The sequence below is a fragment of the Vanellus vanellus genome (assembly GCF_965231255.1).
Source record: "Vanellus vanellus genome assembly, chromosome: 26".
Lineage (NCBI taxonomy): Eukaryota > Metazoa > Chordata > Aves > Charadriiformes > Charadriidae > Vanellus > Vanellus vanellus.
The window spans coordinates 2683887-2700950 of record NC_138931.1 but is presented as its reverse complement, the minus strand read 5'-3'; the positions used below and the strand labels follow the sequence as shown (position 1 = coordinate 2700950).

At 61.2% G+C, this 17064-nt stretch overlaps 2 protein-coding genes across 2 annotated transcripts; one reads left to right on the top strand and one right to left on the bottom strand.

The window, feature by feature from the left end:
• Positions 1–4389: 4389 nt before the first annotated feature.
• On the top strand, positions 4390–8058 carry TNFRSF10B (TNF receptor superfamily member 10b; the record flags this gene model as incomplete). Its single annotated transcript, XM_082495841.1, has 10 exons — positions 4390–4485; positions 4773–4859; positions 5067–5199; positions 5481–5609; positions 6008–6122; positions 6209–6300; positions 6423–6512; positions 6637–6677; positions 7132–7246; positions 7380–8058. The coding sequence occupies 10 exons, from the start codon at positions 4390–4392 to the stop codon at positions 7670–7672; spliced, it is 1191 nt and encodes a 396-aa protein (XP_082351967.1). The 3' UTR covers positions 7673–8058.
• A 3241-nt stretch (positions 8059–11299) lies between these two features.
• On the bottom strand, positions 11300–16484 carry RHOBTB2 (Rho related BTB domain containing 2). Its single transcript, XM_082495739.1, has 10 exons — positions 16312–16484; positions 15515–15716; positions 15223–15326; positions 14924–15109; positions 13804–14828; positions 12710–12828; positions 12473–12623; positions 12274–12362; positions 11961–12066; positions 11300–11881 (listed from the first exon to the last, which is right to left on the bottom strand). Exons 2-10 carry the CDS (start codon positions 15704–15706, stop codon positions 11640–11642), a joined length of 2214 nt encoding a protein of 737 aa, XP_082351865.1. The 5' UTR covers positions 15707–15716; positions 16312–16484; the 3' UTR covers positions 11300–11639.
• Between the last annotated feature and the right edge of the window lie 580 nt (positions 16485–17064).

Genomic DNA, 17064 nt, shown 5'->3' with positions numbered 1-17064 from the left:
GGCAGAGCAGCCTGCCCTGGGACGGCCCTCCGGGGCCTCGTCGTCATCGGAAATCGTAGTCCTCCTGGTCCTAGTCCTCCTAAATCCTAGTCCTACTCCTCGTCCCAGTCCCGCTCCTCCTCCTCCTCCTCCTCCTCCCTCTTCCTCCTCCGCCCCCTCGCTATATAACCCCGGGCCGCCGCGCTGCTCCATACATTGCACCATCCGTCGAGGTCGGAGTCCTTCGTCCCGCGGTGGCAAAGCCCTCCCGGGGCCTGTCCCGAGCCGTGCCCGCCCCCGAACCGTCCCCGCCGCTTCTCCGCTCCTCTCCGTTGCGCTCCGCTTCCCCCCTCCCCTCCCCAACCCGCGCAAGATGCGCTGGGGGCTGCGCGGCGCGCCCCGACGGCGCTTCTTCCCGCCGCTGCTGCTGCTGGTGGTCACGGTGCGTGGGGCCGGGGCCGGGTCGTGGGGAACACGGGTGGGTGTTGGGGGGTGAGGGAGAGGGTCCGGGACCCCCCGTCGGTGCTGCCCGGTGCCGCCGCGGCATGCCCGGGCTTGCCGCGCCGTCGAGGGGTATGGTCCGCCGGGCTGGGAAAGGGTCCTGCGGAGGGGGGGATAAAGCGGGGAGAGGGCAGCAGGGGTGTTTGGGGGCTGCCCTAGGCTGGGGGTGCGGGTTTAGCCAGGCGGGGGGGGGAGGGGGGGCTGTGTGAATGGGGGGAGCCCCTGGGTGTGGGGGAGCAGGGGGCTGGGGGCTTACCTGGGGGACAGCAGGGGGTTGGGGGGGGGGGGGTGTTCCCTTTACCAGCGATTATTGGGGGGGGGGGGGGGGATCGGAGGGTAGGGGCTCATATGGGTCAGAGGCTGTAGGAGGGAAGCTGTGGCTATAGTGGGCTCACCTGCTCCAGGGACCATGGTGGGGGCTCCAGGGGTTATGGGGGGCTCACCCAATCTGGGAGCTATGGGGAGAGCGGGGGCCATGGAGGGGGCTTCAGGGGTTATGGGGAGCTCACCTTATTTGGGGGCTATGGGGAGAGCAGGGGCTATAGGGGCTCACCTGCTGCAGGGGATGTGGGGAGGGGGCTGAGGCTATAGAGTGTCTCACATGGCACAGGGGCTATGGGGAGAGCTGAGGCTATGGGGGGGCTCACCTGGGCAGGGTCCGTGGAAGGGCTGTGGGGGCTCACCTGGATGGGTTTGCAGAACACGGGGGGCGGGGAATATGTGGGGCTGAGGCTGTGGGGCAGGGGGGAAGCGGCAGCGTGGAGGTGGGGCAGGAAAGGTGATCTCAGCCTGCCTGGGTGTGGGGCAGTGGGCAAGTGCGCAAGCGCTTGGGCCACTGGCTGCGTGAGGGCCGTGGGGCTCAGAGGTGACGTGGGGCTGGAGGTTTGCCCTATGGCACTGCCTGTGCCGGAGGGGATTTCCGCTCCTTTTGCTTCCAAACCTTGTTTACCATTCGGGGTTGGGATCTCGTGGCAACGCCAGGACTGCGCGGGATGTTAGAAAGCGTCAGGGTGGGATGCAGGACCGCTGCCTCTCCGACTTGCCCAAAGGATGTCCGAACCCTTAGCGCCACTGGCTTTTAGGGCAGAAAATCCCACCTGCGCGTATCACATTTCCCCGTGGATTGGGCATTCCTATAGAGCTCAGAAATACCTCAAGTCTTGTCTCACCTGAAATCAATGGGATCCTGCGCTGGGTTTTATCCCGGGGATCCTGCCCTGGGTTTTATCCCGGGGATCCTGCCCTGGGTTTTATCCCGGGGATCCTGCGCTGAGTTTTATCCCGGGGCTGGCCTGCAGTCCCTGCCACCACGATGGAGCCGCGGCCCCGGGACACGTGGTGGCTGCTCCCGCGCTGGGATTGCTATTACTGAAGTCAGCACTGCCCGTAACAGGTTTTAAAAGCGTGGGCTTCTCATCCAGTTCCTTCCTTTTATTGCTTACGAGAGTTTATTTAGACCTGCCCGAGAAAGTCAAGCCTTACTAAACCCGTCACGCTCTTAACAGCCTCTTTCTTGAATATTTTGTGTGGTTTTTTTTTTTTTTCCTTTTTAATAAAAGAAAAGGGGAGGGGGACCCGATCGGGACTGATGTTGCCCCGCGTGATAATCGCACGGTATTGTGGCTGCAGTTCCTTCCCCCGCTCCCCATCGCTTGTTGCATCATGCCTGGACCTGGGCCACCCGCTCCGAGGAGGAACGCCGCCGCCGGGGCCCTGCGTTTGCCACAGCTCAGATTCCATCTGTGGGAAGTTTTGGGGGGGGAGGGGGGGGGGGGAAACCCCCTGCAGTAGTCCGACCTGAGTGAGCAGGGGCATGTCAGGTATCCGCCTGGCATCTTTTATCGCCGGTCCTTAACACCTTTGGCTAAAAGCTTCTCGTGCGACAACGGAGAGCTGCGCATCGGTGCTGCCCCGGTCAGGAGTTCGGTGGGGGATTTCCCTTCTGCTGGAGAGTCCCGCTCCTTCCTTGGGATCGCTTCAGAAGGAAAACAACCTGGGGGTCGGAAGAAGGGAAAGTTCAAAGCTTGATGCTTCCCAGAGCATTTTTTTTTCTGCACCTGATCATGCAGAAGGAAGAGGCTTTTAGCTGCTGTGGGTACCGGGGATTGCAGTGCCTGGGAATTCCTCCGCCTTGAGGCAACGTTGCTTTCTTGGGATGTTTACTGTGGGTGAAAACTGCTCTGGAGAACAGAATGCCCCCGTTGGGTCTCGCCCACGGCTCCCAGCCTGGTTTCCCCCCGAGGGGGTTGGTCAGGGATGGCAGCCCTCGCCTGCCGAGGGCTCTGGGGTGGGATGGGGTACTTGAACGGCACTCGCCGGGGAAGGTGGTGTGGGCTGATAACCTTATCGTGCACTCGGGCAAGCTCTGTTGAGAAGCTGTTTGGTGCAAGGCAATGAAATCCTGCGCCTAAGGGGCCCGTCCAAGCAGCAGATAATGCTGTGGTGTTGCTGTGATCGCCTTCACCGCCTGGCGGAGTTTCAATGGGGAAGAAAGACTTCTTTTTTTTTTTTTATTCCCCCGCGGGGACAGTGCGGCGGTGGGACAGGTTGTCCGGGCTCAGTCCCTGTCGACTTTCGAGTCCGGAGTGGGTAAAGCCCTGAGAGCCGCTTGTGTGGCGGGGAGGTCACAGCGAGGTTTTTTCCCTTAAGCTGTGTAGAAAAGAACTTTATAAACTTGCAAACCCTCCCAGCCGGAGAAAGCAGCGGCGGCGGGAGATGCGGAGCCAAAAGCCGTTGGAGGGATGTGGCTTCGGTTCCTCCAAGTCAGGGTCTGGAGGTGGTCCCATTCCCAGCCTGGCCGGGGCTCGGGTGGGAGGGTGATCTGTGCCTCTCCGCATCCGTGTGTCTGTCCGGGCAAAGCTGTGTGTTAGGGGATGTATAGGGGGAGAGGGTCGCCCTCTCTGTGTCCGTGTGTCTGTCCGGGCAAAGCTGTGTGTTAGGGGGTGTGTAGGGGGGGAGGGTCACCCTCTCTGTGTCCGTGTGTCCGGGCAAAGCTGTGTGTTAGGGGATGTGTAGGGGGAGAGGGTCGCCCTCTCTGTGTCCGTGTGTCTGTCCGGGCAAAGCTGTGTGTTAGGGGGTGTGTAGGGGGGGAGGGTCGCCCTCTCTGTGTCCGTGTGTCTGTCCGGGCAAAGCTGTGTGTTAGGGGATGTGTAGGGGGGGAGGGTCGCCCTCTCTGTGTCCGTGTGTCTGTCTGGGCAAAGCTGTGTGTTAGGGGATGTATAGGGGGAGAGGGTCGCCCTCTCTGTGTCCGTGTGTCTGTCCGGGCAAAGCTGTGTGTTAGGGGATGTGTAGGGGGGGAGGGTCGCCCTCTCTGTGTCCGTGTGTCTGTCCGGGCAAAGCTGTGTGTTAGGGGATGTGTAGGGGGGGAGGGTCGCCCTCTCTGTGTCCGTGTGTCTGTCCGGGCAAAGCTGTGTGTTAGGGGATGTGTAGGGGGGGAGGGTTGCCCTCTCCGTGGCCTGGCCGGTCTCGGCGGTGTTGTTTGTGGGTCTGCGTCACGCTCTGCGGCCCCGTGACTGTCGGACCTGCCGCGGTCGGTTTTGGCACTCACCCCCTTCCTTCTACAAAGCGCGGGAAGTGTCCGGGGAGGATGAGGGGGGAATTGGCTGGCTGGGGAGACCGGGACAGCTCGGTCTCTATTGTTTCAGCTTTTCAAGGCAGCTTCTGACTCACAGAAGAAATATTTGCTTTAAGAGGCAGGTTTTGGGCTCCGTTAATGGGAGGGGAAGGGGAAGGTGCCTCTGCCAGACTGTCTCTGCGGGCAGCACACAGCGTGGCCGGCCATCGTCCTTCCCTCCAACGCAGGGCTGGAGCCAGAGGCGGCTTTTTGTCCGTTTATACCCATAAGGGGCTGTGCCCGGTGCTGGTTGGGGTGCCGAGGGCACCGTCCCCTTCGGGTACGTGGGGTACCTGATGGGGCGAGTGGCCGTTCCCGTCGGGCATCGTTCCCCCCGCGGCTGGAGCGAGCTGGCGGGTGCAGAAAGAGCTGAGCCAGCAGAAACATGCGGGGTGAGCTGGCGGAAACGGGGCCGTTGGCTTCCCGATCCGCAGCCAGATAACGGGGATAATGCGGAAACGCCGGAGGCCGTGCTGTCCCCCGGGAGCCCAGAGCAGCCCGGGCGTTTCTTGTGGGCACAGGAGCCGCGTACCAGCCTTGACACGGGGCCGGTTTCCTCCCCACAAACGCCCTCCCTGTTCCTCTTCCCTGCTCTTCCATTTTCTTCGGCGCTGTTGGTTCACGAGCTCAGAAATTGGGGAAGGAAAAGGGGCCCGATGTTATCCTAAGGAAGCGTTAGCGAGCCTTTGCCTCGCTGATAACCCGGCACACGGGAATCCCTCTGCAAACCTCCTCCTTATGCTTTGCCGAGGAAATAACCACCCTGGTACGGGGAAAGTGACCTTCACCCGCATCAAGGGGAGGTTTGGCCGCCAGGTCCGGCGCGTCCAGCCCATCCCAGAGCTCCTCTCCCGCTTCGCCCGAGTGCCCTGGGCAGAGCGGCTCTTGCCCTTCTCTTTCTTCCCTCGCTCCGTGGGCTTGGGGTGGTTTTTAACCCAGGTTTTGTGTATTTTTTATTTTTTTTTTTTAACAGGAAGCTGCTTTGAGAACTGCTGCAGCAGCGCTGGACAGGAGGGACAAGTTGGATCCCTTGGAGCCAAGCAGGGGAGGGGAAGAGTTTTACCAAGTCCAGGACACCGATCGCTATTGCAAGAAGTGCCCTGCGGGTAAGATGGTCTCAAACATCCGTCACACCACGTGCAGCCTCGCCGCGTTTCTGCCTGCGGAGCCGGCGCGTCCTTGCCAGGAGGCAGCGGGTGCTCCAGCTCTCCCCTGCCCCTGTGTCGTGAGATCTGAAGACTCGTTACGGGAATGTTTTCCTTTTGATCGTTCCTAATTTGCCTCTTAACTGCACCGACAGCGGAATCAACTCCCTTTCTGCAAAGCCATCTCTGTCCTCTGCTGTGTGTTCTCAGATCCACCCTTGCTTTCTCCTCCCTTCTTGCAGGCGCCTACGTCGCACACCACTGTGAAGAGCAAAACGGCTCCAGCCTGTGTTTGCCGTGTAAAGAAGATGAATACATCGAATACCCAAACGACTTTTCCGAGTGCTTTCGCTGCTGGACCTGTCGGGAAGGTAGGAGCTGGCGTGTAAGAGGGCGATGCTGGCTGGTAGCGCAGGCTGGGTCTGGAATCGGTGTAGCGGCTTGTGCCAGACCTACATCTCCGTTCAATGCAGCATCCCTTGCGCAAAGGTGGACGCGAGACCTCCATCCAGCAAGGACCGGGAGGACTGGCTTCACGGCAGCGTCGTAGGCTGCTGGTGGAGCTTTGATGCCAGCATTGCTTTTCTCTTGGGCATGGTGAGGTGTGGGGCAGGAAAGGGTAAGGCTGAAACTCCGCAGCAGAGAGTGACTTGGTCTTCCCCAGGCTTGCGGGGTCAGCTCGGGTCGTTAGCCGCGTTAACGAAGGAAGCGGGTGGAGGAGCGTGGCGCGGAGGGGCTGGGGTAGACCCGTCTCTCCTCTCTCCCGCAGACCAGGTGGAGCTGAGTCCCTGCCGAGCCACCAGCAACACGCAGTGCGCCTGCAAGAGCGGCACCTTCTGCTCCCCGGACCAACCCTGCGAGATCTGCCAGAAGTGCCGGCCCGGGTGAGCTGGGTGCCGCGGCGGGTCCCGCCGGGATCTGTGCCGGGGTCCCCAGCCGCTCAGTCCCGCCCCGTCTCCCCCTTTCCCAGGTGTCCCAAGGACGAAGTGGAGCTGGCTCCCTGCACGCCCCACAGCGACCGCCAGTGCGGTCCTCCCACCGGCACCTTCTCCGGCTCCTCCAGTGAGTTGGGGGGCTGCTGGAGGATGGGGGGGGGGACACGGGCTGAGGGATGGAGGTGCGAGCTGCTGCCGAGGAGACTGGGAGCAGCTCCCCACCCATTCACCCTGTTTTATCCGCTTTAGACAGCTTGATCGTGACCAGCGTGGTGGTGGGGGTTGTGGTCCTGCTCGTGCTCATCTGCCTCTGGGTGTGTGGCTGCTGCCGTTGCCCAGGTGAGCGCCGCGGACCCCCGGAGCGCCCGCCCCGAGCGGGGGACTCTGCGCGGGTTTGGGTTGGGTGGGAAGAGGGACCTGCCTGGAGGAAGAGGGATCACAGCGTGGTTTTTTTCTCTTCCAGGGGACGGGAGAGACCTGAGCAGGAAGTCCTGCAGCGCGGTGGTGAGTTGCCGGGATGCTTCCTCCGTTCGCGGGGCTGGGCTGAGGTCCCCCCTCTGCTCCCCGCTTTTGCCTGCAGCTCCCGGCGGGGCTGGAGGAGCAGGAGGATGAGTCTCATCCCCGCAGGGATGCGGCAGAGCTGGGCCGAGCAGAGGAGGGGCTCCGGTAGTGCCCCGCTGCGTGTGGGGCGCTCGCAGCCCCCTCTCCAGCGCCGTTATCGCTTCCCTGGCCGAGGCGCCGGCACATCCGTGGTCCCCAGTGGGGACCCCGGGTTAAAGGGAGGGCTGCGCTGTACCGGAGCCCCTTCAACCTCAGGATGAGCGAGCGAATCGTGCCCTTGGGACCACGGCAGGGTGGACGCCGCTGCCGTAGGTGGTGTCTCCCTGAGGGGCCGGCGTGAGCCCTGCCTGCCCGGGACCACCCGACTCAGCTGGTTTGTGCTTTTCTCCTACCGCAGGACTACCTGCTGCGGCGGCTGATGAGGTACCAGAGGGGGAGGCCGGGGGTGCAGGACAACATCCGCAACGAGCGGAAGATTCTGGTTCCCGTGCAAGGACAAGACCCCGTTACCCGTAAGCGCTGGGGATGGGCCGGGAGGGGGTGAGCCTGCGGGATGAGCTTTACGGGCAAAATCCTTTCTGACCCAGCCGTCCGCGCTCTACCCCGTTCTCTAAGCTTTTCCCTTCCCCCCCCCCCCCCTTTTAGTTTTGCGGCGCTCTTTTGAGATCTTTGCCCGAGACGTGCCCTACAAGGACTGGAAGAGATACGGCCGAGCCCTCGATCTGCTGGAGAACGATATTGCCCTGGCGGAGATGAACGACAAGTATTCGCTGGAGCCCTTCTTCCAGATGCTCAACACGTGGCATAACAGACAAGGGATGAACGCCTCCGTGAACACGCTGCTGGAGACCCTACACCAGATCAATCTCAGCGGGATTGCGGAGGACATCTCCTCCAAGCTGGTCCAGCAGGGATTTTTCCAATACGAAGTGAGCTGAGGAGCGGGGCGGGCCCTGCCTCTCCCCACTTCAAGCTAAAGCCGTGAATACCTCTTAAAGGACAACTGAGATTTATGTTTTTATAGCTCTCCTCTTTGCGAAGCCATTGTAGAGTACAGCTGAGCCCAGAGGATTTGATCCTCTCGCAAAGTACAGACCTCGGGGTCCTCTCTGCCGAAGCTGTGGGCGCGATGTCGGTGCTTCCTTGGGAAATCCAAGCGGCCGCCGTGATTTCACTGGCTCAAAGCAAAGAGCCTAAAACCTACCGCAGGCTGCCTCTGGGACTGTCTCGCTTGGCAGCACTGGTACCGCGCAGACATCTTCAGGATCGGTGCAGAGAAGGGCCTGTGCAGGATGTGGTTTTTAACTGGATCATCCTTTTTTGTCGGGGGGGTGGGGGTGGGTGGGGTGGGGGTGGGTTCCTGGCATCACGCAATGGCTTCTGCTTGTAGAACATCCCTTAAGCTGGCCAGCAAGCTTCATGCTGTGCGCTCGGTGGGCAAGCGTTAGCTGGGTTCTTGGGTTACTTTCTCAAAGCTGTTGACTGAATTGCATTTTAGCTGATAGCGGTTCTGCTTGCTGTTCGGAATCGGTTTGAAACTGGACTCCGAGGGGAGAGCGGGAATGATTTGGAATCACAGAATTGTTTAGGTTGGAAAAAACCTTTAAGGAGCATCAAGTCCAACCTTTAACGTAGCAATGCCAAGTCCACCCCTAAACCGTGTCCCTCAGGGCCACGTCGACCCCCGTCTTTTAAATCCCCCCAGGGATGGAGACTCAGCCCCTTCCCTGGGCAGACTGTTCCAGTGCTTGACAACCCTTTCCGTGAAGAACTTTTCCCCAATGTCCATCCTAAACCTCCCCTGGCGCAACTTGAGGCCGTTTCCTCTTGTCCTATCGCCTCGTACTTGGGAGAAGAGACTGCCCCCGTGATTTACCCGCTCTGGGTCGGTGCGGGGAGCGAGTGAGCTCCTCCTCGGAGCAGGATGGAGAACGTGGGCAGCATCTATCACTGTGCCAGCAACCTCCTCCTCCGTGACCTTGCTCAAATCGGTTAGTTCCCATTCCCTTGGCCACAGGGTGGCTTTGCTGTCCCCGGCTGTCACCAGCCAGCGTGGAAAGGTGAATGCACTGAGGTCCGAGCGTGACTGTGGGTACCCACCGCCCATCCTCCAGCTGGATGGGTCGCTCCTCAAACACTTTGCCCCTTGCTCTGGCTCTCACCCATAGCTCAGGGACAACTTGGCTGGAAAAACTACTGCGTTACTTGAGCTGACGACGTGTGCTGCCACCCCGGTACAGCCCGGACCACCAGGACCTTCCCCGCCACGGTGGGAGGGTGGGAAGGGCATCGGCAGCCCCTCTCCGCGACCGGGGCCGCCCTGTGCTGCGAAGCGCCCGTCCCTCCCGCTGCCGCCCCTTCTCCCCCCTCCTCACCGACACCTCAAAAAGTCCTGTCCGTAAAACACAAGCAGAAAGTTTGTATTTATGTATTTATTTGGTAATTGTAAACGTGTACATATATTAACTTAAAAGCTAATATAAAAATAGTGTTGTTTTTTTTTTTACTATGCATGATTGTGTGTTTTTATACAGAGCTCTGGCCCAGCCAGTTTGCTATTTCCAGTTTTTACATTTCTCTTTATGAAGGAAGAATAAACTTTAAAAAAAAACAAAAAAAAACCCAACAAACCTCCTGGTTTCTCATCTGTTTGTTTCCCCCCCCCCCCCCCCCCCCCCTTTGCTCTGCCATAAACGCTGGCGATGGTCTGTTCCAGGCTGCAGTGGGCACCGAAGGAGCTGGACCAGATGCTCGGCAGCTGCTCCGCGTGGCACCGAGGACCCGGCCCGTGGCGTTGGTGCTCTGCCACGCCGGCATCCTGCTGGGAACGGTCCCCACCGGCGATGCTCCTGCCGGGGGAAAACCCTCAGCGGCAAACCTGGGCTCTCTCTGCCTTCACGCCTACGCCGTGAGCCCCATGTTTGGTTTGGTTTTTTTTTCAGTCGCCTGCAAAAATAAGGAGGCTGAAATCTCAGTCCCTCGAGCGTACAGGGGATGGGAGACCGGGGCCAAGCGATGCTGCTGACCCCCTCCCCGTGAAGCTGCTGGGGGGGGGGGGGGGGGGGAACCCCGGTGCTCCCCGCTCTGGCTGCACCGAGCCAGGGCTCTGCGTGTCGCAATAGCTGCGTTGCAAATCCATGCGGTGCTTAGTGAGAAAAAGGGGCTCTGCTCGCCCCGGAAAGCCCCCTTGAGCTGCCCGCTGCTATCGATAACGCGGGTCCGGGGCAAGTGCTAAAAGCAGGAGCTCTCGGGGACCTGCCAGGAGGTGTCATGCCCGAGGTCCTGTCCCCGGCAGCCCCAGCGGTGTCCCCCAAGCATGCAAACCCGGGCGGGGAGCTCCTGCAGGGCCAGGCACGTGCAGGATGCGGTGCTGGTACACTGGGTTCGGGTCCTGGCCCGGGGCAGGTGAACGGGACTTGGAAACAACGGCGAGCACCCGGATTCGAAAGGGCAAGAAACTCATCCTCCTACCTGCTCGCTGGTGCTGCAAAGTGTGAAAAGACTCGAGTGTAAGCTCGCTGGAGCCGCAACCGTGCCCCTGCGTCCGTGGCTGAGGACGAGCATGCGAAACGGGCGACTCCAAGGTGCTCTGCCGAGGGGAGCCGGGAAGAGGAGCAATGCGGGGCGGGAGGGGACACCACCAGGAGCATCCCTGCCGGCAGCATCCCTAGGTGCCATCCTGGCCATCCTCCGTCCCTACGCGCTCACTCCGGCAGCAGCAGCATCTTTGCCAGGGATGGGCTCAAAGGAGCTTTCCCGGCTGGGGAGGGGGGGGGGGCGAGCAGAGATTTGGGTCCCTCCTGCTCCCCTGCCCTGCCCGCCAGTCCCGCAAAGCCTTCTCCTGCCGGTACCCGCCGTGTTTGGGGCGCCTACAAGGACACGCAGGTGGGACATGCAAAGTCAGTCCGGTGGTAAAGCCACCTCTCGTTGTACGAGGGGTTTTGGGTTTTTTTTTGGTGGTCGGATCCTGCAACGCTTCTCCACTGTCCCTGCCCATCGCGGGAGCGCTGGCGGCGGGGTGCGGGGGTCACCCCGAGCAGGGCACAAGGATGCCCCGTGTCCAGCCGCTTCCTCCCAAACACACAGGGACCACGCTGGGCTTTTAAAATACCATTTATTACAAGGGAGCCTTCCAGGCTAAAATCCCAAGCTGGGGGCCTGGGCTTGGTTTCTGGTGTGGCAGGTTGGGGTGGGGAGAGTGGGTTTGGGGTTGTCTTATTTTTTTGCTTTAAGTTCTCTTTTTTTAAAAAAAAAAAAAAAAAAAAAAAAGATGAAAAGTTAGAGGCAGGGAGGAGAGGGCTCCTGTCCCCTCCCGCTCCCTGAATTGGGAGAGACCCCTCTTGTGAGAGGAAGGAGGGATGCTGCAGTGCCTGTGGAGGCATTTGGGGACCGGGGTCCCCTGCACCCTGCCTGACCCTGCTGCGAGTCGAAGGGGGCGGCAGGACCACCCCCCCCCCCAGGCTGCCCGGGGTGGTGAGATGCTGTCAGACAAACAAACTATATCCTGCAGCTTCTGGTTACCGATCAAAAAGCGGGATGGGTTTCTTCTTCTTCCTCACGCTGCTGATGGTCAAAAGAAAAAACAACCAAAAAAAAAAAAAAACTCCAAAAAAACCCAAACCAACCCCAAAATAAAACCGCAACACAGCCCTCGTGCTCCTGTAAACATGAGTTTCTCCCGCTGCTCGGTCTCTGCTCGGGGGTCTCTCTCGGTCCCCGCGGCCCAGGGAGAGCAGGGCTCCCGGGGCGCCCGGGGGCTGGCGCCCGGCCCCGACACCACCGTCTCCTCTGGGGCTGCGGCCGGCGGCGTCCGCTCCACGGCTGGCGCTGGGGCAGGTCATCCCACCCTTCCTCCTCCTCCCCGTCTCCTCCCAGGGATGCTGGAGCCAGGGCAAGGACGGGCTTTCAAACCACAGCCGAGGAGGAGGAGGAGGAGGGGGAGGAAGAGGAGGCTGTGGCTGCCGACGATGAAGGAGAGGAGGAAGGGGAGGAGGAGGCGTTCCAGAAGAGCCACCGCTTCTTGGGCTGCCGTTTGAGGTGGAGGTAGTCTTCCTTCTCCCGCTCCTTCTTCGCCCGCTGGTAGTGATCCTCCTCCTTCAGGTACCACACCGGTGGCCAGCGGTGCTTCTCGAAGTACTCCTGGTTCTCTGCAGGGTGGGTGGGGGGGCGTGAGGACAGCACCGGGACCACCGGGACCCCCCTCACCCTGCCCCGGCCCCCGCTCACCTCCTGACATGGCCTTCATGTCCCGGGGGAACTTGCGGCAGACGTTGTTGTAGTTGGTGCAGATGTGATGGAGGCACCAGTCGGCGAGCTGGTAGGCGCAGTGGAACTGGAAGAGATGGAGCACGCGTCAGAGCCACCATGGCACGGACCACCGGGGAAGCAGAAGGAATTCGCCCTATTCCTCCACGGACATCCAAGACCAGACCCGGCTGTCCTCTCTGCCAGGACAGCACCATCCCCCGGAGCTGCTGGACCCCTCCGCGTGGCATCCCCCAGCCCTGCCGGCACGGGGTCCTCTCCCACCCTGTCCTACCTGAGCCAGCTCCAGGAACACGAGCACGTCCCCATCGATGTCCACCATCATCTGTGCTGCCTCCATCAGACCGGTGACGGTGTACTGCTCTGTGGGGGACACGCGGGGTTAGAGGGCGGCTGGAAGGGGGTGACAACGGGAGCACCACGCTGCCACCAAGCTTGGGGGCCACTGGCCTGCTGCAGTTGCCCCAACTCACCGGTGAGAGCCACCAGATGTGGCAGGCAGAGGCGGTTGGCGAGGATGATGAGCTTCATGTCGTCGAGGTCGGGGCTGGAGCTGAACTGCCCCGTGTAGAGGTACTCCAGCACCGCCCGCATGCAGCTCTTGCTGGTGTGAGGAAGTGCCACCTGCGAGACGCACGCACCGGCTGTCACCCCACGGCTGTCCCCAGCTGTCCCACCATCCCAGGACAAATCCCGGGGCCCCTCCTCACCTCGTTGGTGGAGCTCTCCACGAAGGGGCCGCCGAACATCGCGGCCATCCAGTCGCAGCTGGAGATGAGCAGGGGCTTGTGGGCACTGATAGCACCGTCATCCAGCACGAAGGTGACATCTGGGGACAAGCAGAGGGATGCTACCGGGACCGTCCCCATCACCTGGGGCACAGCCAGCCCCGGCCACAAAAAGTCTCGCACCGGGGACAGCAGAGGGAAAGGGATAGAGCCTGAGATACCCTATAATTTTTCCTAAAAATCTCTATTTTTTTGTTGCAGCATCCCCCCGCCGGCTCAGAGGAGCTCAGGGAAGGGCGGTGGCGGGACTCCGGCTCTTCCCAGGGGTTTTCCCAAGGCAAAGCATGACACGTGGGGAAAACCCAGGAGGCAAACGGCTCCCCCAAGCTCGAGTCCTCGGGGGAGCTGGGAAGGACAACAGGGACCTCCCGCTCCCCCCTACTCCGCTCTCCACCCCGGACCGGGGCTTCTCCCTGAGATGCGCCAGCGCACATCTGTCCCCTGACAGTGACACGTCAAGGTCCATCCTCATGAAACAAATTCAGCCGGAGGGAGGTCGGGAGGTTCACACACACCCCCACCCCCCGGGGATGTCACCCCGCAGCATCGCGGCACAAACCGGCGGCACGCGGTGGCTCGGGGGAAAGCTGGGGAGGTCCTACCGAGGGCACATCGCTCCTCATAAATCAGTTGACCCTGTGAAAATCAGGGCCCTGGGAGGGAAGGAAGTCGCCTGCGCTGCTCTCCCGTAAATAAACAGAGCTGTCAGACGGGCTGGGGAGCAGGAAACCCCGGGGAAGGACTGTCACACTCACACTTTCTTGGGGGGGGAAAAAAAGGAAAAAAAAAAAAAAAAAAAAAAAAAAAAAAGCAAGCTGTAAAAATCCCAGAAATGCAAAGCGTGACCAAAAAGCCCAGGGAAGGCGAGCAAGTGCCTGCCGACCCGCGGCACAGCCGCTCCGCTCACGCACGGGGCAAAACCAGGAGCTCCGAGCCCCACATCCATCCAGCAGAGCCTCCCGGCAAGGGAGAGGGGGTGCTGCGGATGGTCCTCCCCCCTGGGCCCGGGGTCGTACCCGAGAAAGTCCCCTTGGCCAGGCATTCCTTCACCCGGTTGGTCCTCCGGACGTGGAAGGCTTTGGTGATCTCCTGGTTCATGAACGCCTCGTTGTTGAGGATGTTGGCCACCATCATCCGGAGGTCGAACACCTCCAGCAGCTCAGCGATGTGAGCAATGTGCATGAGGTCCCGCTCGTTCTCATCCAGCTCTCCCGTGTACAGGTACTTCAGCACGGCCCGGAAAGGACCCGGCTGGATGGAAGCATCCATCTTCACCACCACCATGAGCTTGGACTTGTAGGTCAGCGGGTCTTCTGCCATCTCCTCCTGGATGCTGGTGAAAGCCCGGCTCCAAGAGGAGAGGTCCCTTCCCCGCCGCAGCCCTCGCTCCCCGTTCTCGTAGCGGTTGCCCCGCAGGATCCCATCACTGGTGGAGGCTCTAAGGCACGGTTTTCGCTGGCCGGATCCGGCCTCCTCGGTGCTCTCGCAGATGTCAAAGCTGGCGGCTCGGAGGAGGAAATCCCGCCCGTGGTGCCTCTCCTCTTGGTGCAGCATCCGCTCGGCGGCCGCCGTGACGGCCACCCCGAAGCCGTGCCCCACGGTGCTCTGCTGGTCCTCCTCGCTCAGGTCCATGAGGAACAGGTCGTAAAATTTGGAGGAGGAGGTGGAGAGGTAGATCTTGTGTGCGTAGATTTTGATCTTCTCTTGCAGCACCAGGATGACGTCCGCGCACAGGGGGTCCTCCAAGAGGTGGGCTGGGCGCTCCTCGTTGTTGGAAGGGGGGTCTGGGACGATGATGATGGGCGGAGGGGGTTTGGGGGGCAGGAAGGGGGCTTGGAGCAGAGGTCGCTGCACGTTGCGGAGGTGGGACTTCCAGAACTGCAGGTGACGGCGGGAGATGAGGGCGGCACGGATGGCATTGTCAAAGACGTCCTTGATGCCAAACTGGGCCACCACGCTCGTCTCGTAATAGGGGATCCCCAGCTCCTTGGCTACCTCCCTCCCCTTCTCCGGGGGAAGGATCTCGTTAGGTTTGATTGGCCTGAAAAAGAGGGGAGATAATGAAGAGACCTCTTCAGACGCATGGTAAGGAGAAAGCATCGGGCAGGCACGGACATGGGGGCACAAGAGTCCCACCTGGCCAAGGGACGCCGTGCCCGATTGACGGCCTCCAGGTCGGCGTAGCGCAGGTCGAGCTGGCAGCCCACCAGGATGACGGGGGCGCGGGGGCAGAAGTGCTTGATCTCTGGGTACCACATGGTCTTCACATGGTGCAGGGAGTTGGGGTTAGCGATGGAGAAGCACAGAACCACAACGTCGGACCTGCGAGGAGAGGAGGGTCAAGGTCCAGCTTGATGACGGAGCCAACCCCGCCGCACTTCGGCGTTGCCCTCCCTCCCTGCCCAGGGCGGCACGAGGCTCTGCCTCAACCCTACCTGCCATAGGCAAAGCGCCTGTCTTTGTGGTGGTCTCCAAAGGTGTCCCAGAGCCGCAAGGACACACTAACATCGTCTACCACATCCCGGGAGCGTTCCAGCACCTGCGGGAACAGAAACACCGTCCTGAGTCCTTGAGCCCTGCAAGAGCGGGGCTGTCCTCACCGCACGCAGGGCAGGGAGGAGTAATCCCCAATTCCCCCCGGGGGGAGGATGTAACTCCAACTCCTTGGGCTTCCCATGGGGCATCCGTGAGCCCGGCATCCCCAGCCGGCTCCCCGGCTGCCCTCACCTCCTGGCAGACGCGGTACTGGTCGATGGCCCACACCGTGGGCACGTGGGTGGCGAGGAGCTGGTACTGGGTCAGCGTGGCGTTGCAGGCACGGGCACAGATGAGCCGGGTCTTGCCCACCGCGTTGTCCCCGACCACGACGCACTTGATAGTTTCTACGTTTGGCCTCTCATAATCCATGTCAGAATCCATTAATTGGGACCTGCGGGGGGGAGGAGGGGTCAGCAAATACGGCTGGGATGAACTGGGGGAAGGGATGGGATGGGATGGGATGGGATGGGATGGGAAGGGAAGGGAAGGGAAGGGAAGGGAAGGGAAGGGAAGGGAAGGGAAGGGAAGGGAAGGGAAGGGAAGGGAAGGGAAGGGAAGGGAAGGGAAGGGAAGGGAAGGGAAGGGAAGGGAAGGGAAGGGAAGGGAAGGGAAGGGAAGGGAAGGGAAGGGAAGGGAAGGGAAGGGAAGGGAAGGGAAGGGAAGGGAAGGGAAGGGAAGGGAAGGGAAGGGAAGGGAAGGGAAGGGAAGGGAAGGGAAGGGAAGGGAAGGGAAGGGAAGGGAAGGGAAGGGAAGGGAAGGGAAGGGAAGGAAGGGAAGGGAAGGGAAGGGAAGGGAAGGGAAGGGAAGGGAAGGGAAGGGAAGGGAAGGGAAGGGAAGGGAAGGGAAGGGCCAAGGAGGGCTGTCTCAGGATGGGAAGGGATGAGATGGGATGAGCCGAGGGGGGCTGTCTTGGGATGGGATGGGATGGGATGGGATGGGATGGGATGCTGAGGAGGGTGAAGCAAAAGGATGCTGCCGGTACTCACGCTCGGAGCCGCCAGCCCCTGGCAGCGTGGGGGAAGCTCTGCCGAGAGCCAAGAGCCCCAGCGCAGGCAGCGAGCGAAGGCAGCTGCCCACCCCTCCCCGGCTGGCGCTCCCCGCCAGTCCCCTTTAAAATTTAATGTTCTCGTGGCAGCGTGCGTTGCTCTGCCGCGCGTCAGACACATGCCCTGCGTTAGATTCGACCCTCCTCCCTCCCTGTCTCTCCGGCCCCGGCTCATGCTTGTTCATGTGAGATAAGGCTCTTTTTTTTTTTTTTTTTTTCCCCTCCTCCTTTCCCCTTTCTCCCTCTCCAGCGTTTACAAGCGAAGCTTCCAGATCCGCCCGACCGAGCGCACACCGGGGCACCGCCAGCCTCGCCGCCTGTCCGGCTCGGGAGAGCACCGGCTCTGTCCCTCGACACCGACCTGACCCCCCCACCGCTTTTCCCACCCCGTTCCCAGGGGGGACATTTGCTCCCAGCTGCTAAGAGCAGGAGAAGAAACTCATTCCATTTCCAGGAGGCTCAGCACCCGTCGGGTTTGGGAAGGCTCCCAGCACCAGGAATGACCCGAACCCTCCCGAGGGGGAGGTCGGTGCTGTGGGTGCTGCGAAGCCGATGTGAAGCGCCCGTATCCCGCGAGCGGGGGTGCCCTTTGCCTGCTCAGAGCCCCAGGGTCTAAACCAGCCAGAATGGAATTAACTCATCACGGCACTAAGCCAGGAATTTATGAGATTTGCAAAGGGAAAGAGCAGGGAGG